The 8,671-nt window shown below is 58.7% G+C and overlaps 1 protein-coding gene across 5 annotated transcripts; it reads right to left on the bottom strand.

Moving 5' to 3' along the window:
- Nucleotides 1–433: 433 nt before the first annotated feature.
- ETNK2 (ethanolamine kinase 2) lies at nt 434–8,360 on the bottom strand. 5 transcript variants are annotated; one of them, XM_052698214.1, is made up of 8 exons: nt 8,064–8,360; nt 4,784–5,043; nt 4,218–4,355; nt 3,079–3,221; nt 2,909–2,992; nt 2,375–2,550; nt 1,747–1,820; nt 434–1,630 (listed from the first exon to the last, which is right to left on the bottom strand). In XM_052698214.1, the coding sequence occupies exons 1-8, from the start codon at nt 8,343–8,345 to the stop codon at nt 1,558–1,560; spliced, it is 1,230 nt and encodes a 409-aa protein (XP_052554174.1). In that variant the 5' UTR covers nt 8,346–8,360; the 3' UTR covers nt 434–1,557. The 5 variants fall into 5 exon arrangements, with proteins under 5 accessions (XP_052554174.1, XP_052554177.1, XP_052554175.1 ...); XM_052698217.1 differs by having other exon boundaries at nt 4,784–5,199; nt 8,064–8,174; XM_052698215.1 differs by having other exon boundaries at nt 4,784–7,702; nt 8,064–8,162.
- Between the last annotated feature and the right edge of the window lie 311 nt (nt 8,361–8,671).

Here is an 8,671-nt window from a genome sequence, read left to right as displayed (position 1 = left end):
AACTTAACCTGTATATTTCACATACTTGTTTACAAACTGCCCTCCCCACCCCTTGGCACAATAAAGATGATGTTTTGGAACTGAGCTCGGGGCTGAGTCTGGCCAACGCAAGGACTTGGGATCCAGGCTTCCAGTGTAGAGATCTGGGGGCTTCCTTCCCCCTTCCCACCCCTCTTCCTTCTCCATATGATGTTTTCTCTGTGCTGGTCCATTGCTCTTTCCCCTGCCCTCCCCTCCCTTCTTACCTGTCTCATCCCCAGCCTCCTCTGCCCGCTGCTTCCTGCAGCCAAATGCTGCACAGTGCTCTGCCTGGAGCAGGGACACTGCTTTGCCAGGGGGAATCAGAAGCAGCACACCCTGTGATGAGAGGTCCCCTCAGCTCCTGCACCAGCCCAAGTCCTGAACCAGGCACCACAGATCCATTGGCCCCCGATTTCCAGCTACCAGCAGCTTTTATTGTGCACCAAAACAAACACCAGATGCAACAAAAGTCACAGGTTTTTGCTGGGTTAGGTTCCTGTGCCCTGGCAGAGGGGGCAGATGCTTTGTCCCTTGGCATCTGCCAAGCAGCCAAGGCAAGTGACCGTGTCCCCCAGCCCCCACCTGATGTACCACTGCTGTCATGAGCTGGGCAGTGCTCAGTGGGGTGGGCTCATCCTTGCAGAGGGGACAGCAGCCAAATGCCAGCTGAGGACAAAGCTGTGCCCACTTCTAGGGACAGCACGGCTCCATCCATCTCCTGCCAGGGCATCTCGCGTGGGCCTGGCTGCACTGATGGGGGGAAGAGTGCAGGGATAGGGCAGCCACACTCCATACCCGTGGCTGCACTGAGCCCCCCATTACTGGAGGACGTGGGGGGTGACAGGGCTGGGAGCCCCCCTGCTGCTCTGTGGGATGCTGCAAGTGAAGCTGATGGGGCTGTGGGGAGAAGCAGCCCCAGGTTGAGCACAGAGCAGTGCTTGAAGCACTGCTGAGGATGCTGCCTTCGCTGCCTTGCAGTGCTATGGCTCAGCCTGGAGCCGGATGGCAGCAGCACCCATCCCACTTGGAAAAGGGTCCCCAGCTCTGGGGTGAACACAGACCTACGGAGGGTGGTTTTGAGGGGCGAGAGTACTGAGCAGGCAGGGCGGAGAGGACAGAGGGAACAGTGAAGCCAATAGGCACAGTGTGAGCACGGGGCAGCTAAAGCAACCCAGCAGTGCTCAGTGCTGAATGGATGGATGAGGGGGGTCCCATTTCCTCCCAGTGCCAGGCCCAGCAGCAGCAATGCCAGCAGGACACAGGGCTGCCGGGCAGCAGGGCTGAGCCAGGCTCGCTGTAAGGCGGTGGTGAGATGTCCTTGTGTAGGGACCTCTCTGTGGTCCTCTCGAGCATCTCATGGTCCAGTCTTGGGTATGTCCAGGGTCTCCTTTAATCGGTGGCTGGGGTAAAGCTCCTCTTCCCCCTTCCCACTGTCGGGACCTGCCCTCACCCCTGGGCAGGGAGGAGGCGAGGGAGGTGCCAGGGCTGTGGATGCAGCAAGGACAAAATAACTCAGGGTCCCAAGGGCCAGAGTCACTATTTGGAGATCTGCAGGGCTGTGACCACCGGCTTCATCTTGAAGTACTGCCTAAACCTTAGCTTTGCATATCTGCCAAAAGAGGGACGGACGTGAGACACGCACCCAGCCAGGGTTTTGGGATCCATCCAGTATTGAGCGCTTGGACATTGGCCCCCTCAGCTCTGCAGAGCTCAGCACGGACTCACCTTAAGAAGTTAAAGTCTATGGTAGAGTATTTATCCTGGATCAGGCCCCAGCATGCCCACAGGAAATGGGATGCCTGCAACAGACAGAACAGGGATCAGAAGCAGCACAGCCCAAGCGTGGATTTCTATGAGCTCCAAAGGTGGATGGCAGCCCAGGTGAGGAAGGATGCTGAGCAGCAGTGCAGAGCGCTCAGGGTACAGCTTTGCTGCTGGAAATCTCTCCTGACCCCACAGCCAACATGAGATTTGGCCATGCTGGGATAGGTCCCTGCTGCAGCAAACAGCTCTGCTGGAAGGCGTGGGGGCAGAGCACAGATGTCCCTGCACACAACTCCCTGCCTCAGTTCAAAGGGCTGCAATTCAGCTGTCAGACCTCTGCTTCAGCCTTCTCTGAAAATCATTTCTGTAAATGCTCCTGGCAAAAGCAAGCTGCTCAGGTTGCCAACTGGGACTCTGCAATCTCAGCATCCTCACCCAGCACTATCTGTGACCTTGCCCTGGAGCTCAGCACCTCTAAGCATAGCCAGGCTCTGTGGGGCGGCCCCCAGCAGCACCTGAACCCTGCGAGTGAAAAGGAGAACACAGGGATCAAGTCAGCTCCTTCCCACCTCCCACCTCCAGCACTCACCAAAGAAAACTTGTTCACTTGCACATAGAGAGCCTCCAGCTCCTTCTCGGACACGGTGACCCCGTTGCCTCCCTGCCCCCCTTGGGTGAGCTGCTTGTAGGCCTGCAGGTAGGAGTGCAGCCACTGCAGCTGGGTCTCCTTGCTGGGGTACAGGCGGTAATCCACCTCCTTCACACCTGCAAGGGGAGAGGGGCTGTAGGTGGCCACAGGGCGGCTCTTTCAGGGCACACTGATGTGGCCGAAGTGTTCTCCCCATGTGAGTGAAACAACTGTAGCTCTGGGCTTGCACAGAGTGTTCAGCCCTCTGATTTGAGGCACCCACTCAGTTCATAGAGCCGAGTTCTTGCAGGCATCACACCTCAACCAGTGGATCAGGGCAAGCAGAGACACTGCTTTGCACATCACCCAAGGAACTGCGTCCATTTCCCATCAAGAGATGCCAGCTCACTCCTTCATTCCTCGAGGATGGGGAGATAGTGGGGAGCTGCCCCAACCCAGGGGGAGCTTCAGAGCCACGGAGAGGAGCCAGCTCACCTGCAAACTCATTGAAGTGATTCCCAATGTCAAAAGCCTGGTAGTTGTAGCCAGTGTACTCGTAGTCGATGAAACGGACGTGCTCTGCAAAGCAAAGCAATGGGTTGGGGCTGGAGCCATCAGCACCGGGGAGCGGGGAACAAAGTGACCCCTCTGCTGCTGCCACTGACCTTGAGCTCTGTTGTAGATGATGTTCTTGCAGAGCAGGTCATTGTGGCACAGCACGACGGGGGAGCCCAGCTGTGAGAGTGTGTCCTTCATCCAGGCCAGCTCATGTTCCAGCATCTCCAGGCTGGGCACGTCCTGGTGGAGGCTGGGGAAGGGGAAGGGGAGGAATCACTTCTGCTCACAGGGATCTCCCATAGGAGCAGAGGGGAAGCGTTGCCCCCACTTCCCTCTGTGCATGTTGTAAATGAGTTCATTAGTGACACAGAGCAGTTATTGGTAGGGAAGCTCAGCTTCGGTACTTGGTGCATCCTCCGTGGTCCCCAGGGCACCTGGCACGGCCTCAGCCATTCCCTTCATCTCTAAGATCAACCCAAAGGTGATGGGAATTCTTTGAATCCTCCAGGCCCCATACTCAGTAACCTCTGCAGCTGTTCCAAGAATGGAGCACGTTAATAATTACCACACTGGCTGGATGTACGGTGCAGCGTTGGGTAAAGCACTGGGAACAGCCCTGCATCCCATCCCAGGGACAGGGTTAATTATTTGCTTGATTTGGGGTTCGTTCACCTCCTCCACCTCTGGGGGCTGCCTGCACCCTTCCACAGAGGGCTGATGTGCCCTCACTCACCTGACACGAACCCGGGCTCCCAGCATGGCATCGCCCTTCCAGCAATGGGATGAAGCGCTTTGAAATGGGGCTGGGCTGCCAGCATCCCTTCCAGCAGTGATAACAGAACCCTGCTGCTCAGATCCCACTGTAAGAAGGGCTTTGGGTTCCATCTTTTTCTAACGATGGCATAAAACACAGGCGAGATTCACAGGGAGGGTGATCACAGCACATGGGTGTCTGTGGTTCAGGTCAGATGCTGCCCAGGTGCTGTGCAACCATAGCGCAGCAGGCAGCTGGGGCTGCCTCCATCCCATGAGCACCCCAAGCTCTCAGGGGTTTGTCCACAACCTTGTTCATGGAGGAACCACAAACCACAGGTGGCCAGCACTCCCCAAGCCCCTGCTCACAAAGCCCAGACTCCAGCAGAGGCTTTACCTGGAGACCCACGTCCCATAGGAGGAAGACCTACAGATGGGTGGGCAGTGGGTGCCCAAGCCAGAGCCTGGCTCTTTGGGATCCCTCTGCCTTTACCTGGGGTTGGGTACCTTTGGGCTGAGGTCCATCTTCACAAGGGTGAGGTATTTGTGCAGCTTCTGCCAGAGGATGGGTTTGGGGAGGCTCCCGTTGGCGTGGATGGTGTGCACCCGGGCCATCTCCTGGGCCACCAGCCTGGAAGTGAGCAGAGGTGTGATTAAGAGTCTGAGCTGGGGAATGGAGCTGACTCAACACAGATGCCCCAAAACACACGCACAGCCCAGCTAACCCCCTGTTCCATGCAAGTCCTGAGCCTCTGAAGGATCTCAAACGCCCATCAGGGACAGCTTCACCTTTCCAGGGTGAGCTCAGACTGAAGCCACGATCCTCATGCAACCCCCTTCCACAAAAAGCTTTAAAATCACAGCTGTCGACTCGGCCCCACCTGGGTGCACAGCACTGGGAATTCCGACCCCATCACCACCCAGATCTGAGCAAGGGAAGGATAGGACTGGAGCACCTCGGGTGCCAGTTTGGAGCAGGAAGAGAACTGAAAACATGGTCCCACTTCCCCCTGCTCCCTCCCTGACCCCATACGACCCAGCACTGGGGGTCCCACACACCTGAATATGCGGGGGTCCCGCACGTGGTCGGGCCCCAGGGCGATGCCAGGCAGGAACTCATAGCAGAGCCCATTCTGGAAGGCGCAGTAGAGGTCAGGGGCGCAGCCATGGGCATGCAGCACCTGGAAGTTCCTCAGCTCCGTCTCCCGGTCCACAAAGAGCTCCGTCTTTCTGCCATAGACACGGACCAGCACTGCATCTGCCATGTCCTCGTCCGTGTAGCAGGCCACCAGCTTGTTGGTGATGCCGTCGGTGAAGAGCTGCAGGGGAGAAGGGGCGGCAGAGCGATGCCCGCACGTCCCTGCCATGCGGGGTGGGCACTGGGAACCCCCTTCCTCATGGCACAGATACAGCAGTGGCAGTTATAGGCAATGGGGAAAGGGGAACACGGAGCAGCAGGACAGCAGGAAAAGCTGCTGTGGGAGGTGGCACAAGATTGCACGGGGTCAGGCACAACCTGCATGGGCACAAGGCTTCAGCTGCACCAAACCGTGAGCGTTTCTGGGGGGAAACTCACTGCTGTTTTTCTCCTTGTTGCTCAGGGGCGGTGAGATGTGCTGCGAGCTCAGCCTGCATCTCAGCGACCCTGGGAACCGGTCCCAAAAAAACCTTTTGGCAGAAACCACCGATGGCACAGCAAACAAGGCTGAGCAAACACCACCACCCCATCTCCTCCTCCTGACCCACCCCGCGGGGCCACGAGTCGCTGATAGGCAGGGACGTCTCTGCTGGGGACGTCTCTTGTCATTGCTCTGATGGTTCCTCACAGATGGAAAGAGAGTTTTGTTCTCCCGGAGCCCCGATTTGGCCGCCTGCCCGCGCACATGCGGGCCCCGTTCCTCCAGCGCCGGGGTCCTCACCCTGCCCTGGGCCGCAGCACGGAGCAGCCGCCATCTCCATGGGTATCACGAGGGGTTTGGGTTCCCATCACAAAGGCAGGATGCTCAGCCACAGAGAGGGGAAGCATCCCCGGTGCATTCTCCCTTCGTCTCCTCGCTGTTTGGCGAGACGGAGCCGGTGCGATGCTGGAGGGTGCGTGGTAGGGAGCAGCGATGCTCGGGGGTGGGACAGCTAATTTTAGCTGGCTCACTCGGCAACTCACGCTCCTATGTGGGGTGCCTATATATAGGGCTTCCCTGTGCAGCCTGCCGAGGGAAACTCTGCACTGGAATTACACAGCCAGGCGCAACGGGCTGCGGTGTCCATCATCCTCATACCTGCAGCTGGGCAGGGTGATGCTGCAAGCAACCAAGCTGCAGTTCCTACCCGGCCAATCTGTGTTCCCACCACGATTTCAGCTCTTCTTGCCCTGCCAGGCTCCAGTAATGCAGCGTGCAGCACATGCTGCAGTGCTGTGCCAACGTTTGCCAGCTGCACGTGTGCACCTACAGGTGAGCAGCTCCTCCTCGAGGTGCTCAGCGCTGCCTCCATGCCAGGTCCACACGCAGTGCCTTGTTTTGCTGCCTCATGGCCCCATCACCCCTTTCCAGTGGATTTAATGGGATTACAGAGCCTTATCCCCTTTGAATTCCAGGCCATTGATTTTGGAGACTTGCACGCACATGGCTCGGCAGCAACCTGCATGCCCATGCACGGTGTGTGTGTAAGGGGAAAGCAAGTGCGAGTGCACCAGGAGCTGTGCAGCAGCCCCAAGCCTTGTGCAAAGATACTGAAGAGGTGCAGCTCTGTGCCTGCTTGCCCCCTCCTGCAGCCCTGTGTCCCCATGCCCACGCTGGCTCTCCTTGAGCACCAACCACACCACAGCAGCGCTGGCCCTCATTGCAGCAGAGCACCTTGCTGCCAAAGTTAAAGCTAAAACAAATCCTAGGAGGGACAGCAGAGCCCTCTGCCATGCCTGAATCCTTTCAGCGTTGCTGCTTCCCTTCGGAGATATTTATGCTGGTTGAGTCACTGTGACACCACACCAACATGGAGATACTGCTGCCCAGGGAGCAGAACCAAAAGGACGAGGAGCAGCACAACATGCAGTGCATGGGGCTGAGGAGCCTGGCAGTTGGATGAGCACCCGGCCTCCTTATTTTCTGCACCCTGTCCCAAGCGCCGGGAGGGTTTTCCATGCTGCAGGCACAGCCTGGTACAGTCCCTGCAGGCAGCTGTGCCCCAACACTGCACACCGAGGCGGTGTGAACCAGGCACTGCTCCAGTCAGCAGAGGGAAGCTAACAGGAACGCTAATAGGAACCAGCTGAGAACAACGCACCGCTCCAATCCTCTCCCAATACCTCTTGCAGAGAGAAATGCAACCGGAGGATTTCCCCTTGATGTCTCCTAAGTTTTCTTTTCTTCTTCTTTTTTTTTTCTTCTTCTTTTTTTTTTTTTTTTGGTCTTTTCTAAATTAAAAACACAACACACGCAAGCTGCTGCTGAACGCAAACTCCTCTCCATTCCTGGGCAGAACCTGGCCACCACAAAGCTGTGCTCCTGCTCCTTTCAGGCTCCCCATAAGCACCACAGAGCTGTGCGAGGTGCTGCACAGCGCCTGGGACATTTCCTGCCCTCCCAACTATGCAGCCTGAGGAACTCGAACTCCAAGCTTCCTGTCCCTTACCATCTGCCCTTTCGTATGTATTTTCCTGCAGCTTCTTGGATTTAATTACACTTGGCTATTAATACATTTTTAATGGCACTCCAGGCACACAGGAAGCGTGTGCCTTCAGAGGACATGCATGCACACGTACGCGTGGTTGAGTGCATCCAGCTCTGCTGCCTGCCTGCTCCATGCCAATCCCAAGACATCCCACGGCGCTGCAGCCCCCAGCTGCCTCCTTTCTGCACCCCACACCTGGGCAGAGGCTTGCAGGAGGAGGACGGGAGCTGCTGATTCCAAGGAACTGCTGTGCCAGCTTGGGACAGGTGAGCCTTGCTCCATGCAGGATGTCAGCACTCATCCCAACTCGCTCTGTGCAAAGGAACCTGGTAAAAGTGCAAGCCTGCTGCTAAGCCACATGAGCCCTGCAGCTGTGACGTGTGGTGTCCGGTGGCACTGCCATGCAGTGCAGCACCTGTGGGGTAATGCAGGGGGTTGACACCACGACCCCCAACCTCCAGCCCCGAGAGACCTTTCTGCATCCACAGTCCTCATTCCGTGGCTCCCCATGGTGTCCCCAGAGCCTGTGCGTGGGGGGGCTCGGTGTGCAAGAGCTTTGCACACCTGCTCAGCCCCTGAGAGAACGGGGCACCGGTGTGTCGTACCCTCCACGTCAGGCCCTACAGCATCCTACAGCCCCTCCCACGGAACCCCCTCCGTGCACCCCCCGTACCTTGGTCTTCACCCTGGCCGGCTCCCAGCTGGGTCTCAGTTCCCGCATCAGCCGCAGCGCTCCGGGCAGCACGTCTCCTTCATCCACCAACACACCGAGCTGAAGCACGCCGGGAACCCCACGACTTCCACCTCCTCCCCGTTCCGTATCCCAGCAATCCGGGCAGCGGCCGGGCGGTACGGCCATCCCCGGCTCCGAGCGCCCCGATCCGCGGCCCATGTGCCGGGGGCTGCCGCGGGGCCGGCGGCCGCGGGGAGGAGCCGCCCGCCGTTGGGAAGCCATGAGTCACCGGCCCGCCTCCCGCCGCCCGCCTCCCGCACCAGCGCCCGCCCGCATTGTGAGGTCAGCGGGACCCGCACCGGCCCCGCACCGGCCCCGCTCCGAACGCTGCGTTCGCCGCCTCCGGGCATCTCCGCCCCGCGCACCTGCGGGCTGCGTTCCGAAGCCTCTCGGCAGCGCTGACGTTTCTGGGGGATTTGGGCAGCTCGGAGCTTTGCGGCTGGGATTTGGGATCGGGGTTGAGCTTTGGGGCTTAAGTGGGGGCTGAAGGAGGTTGGAGCAGGGCTGCGGCTGGGGGTCGGGATGGGGGTGGGAGGGGATGCGGCACC

Source organism: Tympanuchus pallidicinctus, unplaced genomic scaffold, assembly GCF_026119805.1.
Source record: "Tympanuchus pallidicinctus isolate F22 unplaced genomic scaffold, pur_lepc_1.0 scaffold32, whole genome shotgun sequence".
In the NCBI taxonomy this organism is placed as follows: domain Eukaryota; kingdom Metazoa; phylum Chordata; class Aves; order Galliformes; family Phasianidae; genus Tympanuchus; species Tympanuchus pallidicinctus.
Note: the sequence above shows the minus strand (reverse complement) of the source record. Positions and strands in the feature narration are given on the sequence as shown.

Coding starts and splice junctions, on each gene's coding strand:
- ETNK2 (XM_052698214.1), bottom strand. CDS start 8,345: ATGGCTTCCCAACGGCGGGCGGCTCCTCCCCGCGGCCGCCGGCCCCGC. Junction 4,356..4,783: donor CGGGACCCCCGCATATTCAG/GTGTGTGGGACC, acceptor GCTCACTTCCAG/GCTGGTGGCCCAGGAGATGG. Junction 2,551..2,908: donor TCACTTCAATGAGTTTGCAG/GTGAGCTGGCTC, acceptor CTCCCCTTGCAG/GTGTGAAGGAGGTGGATTAC.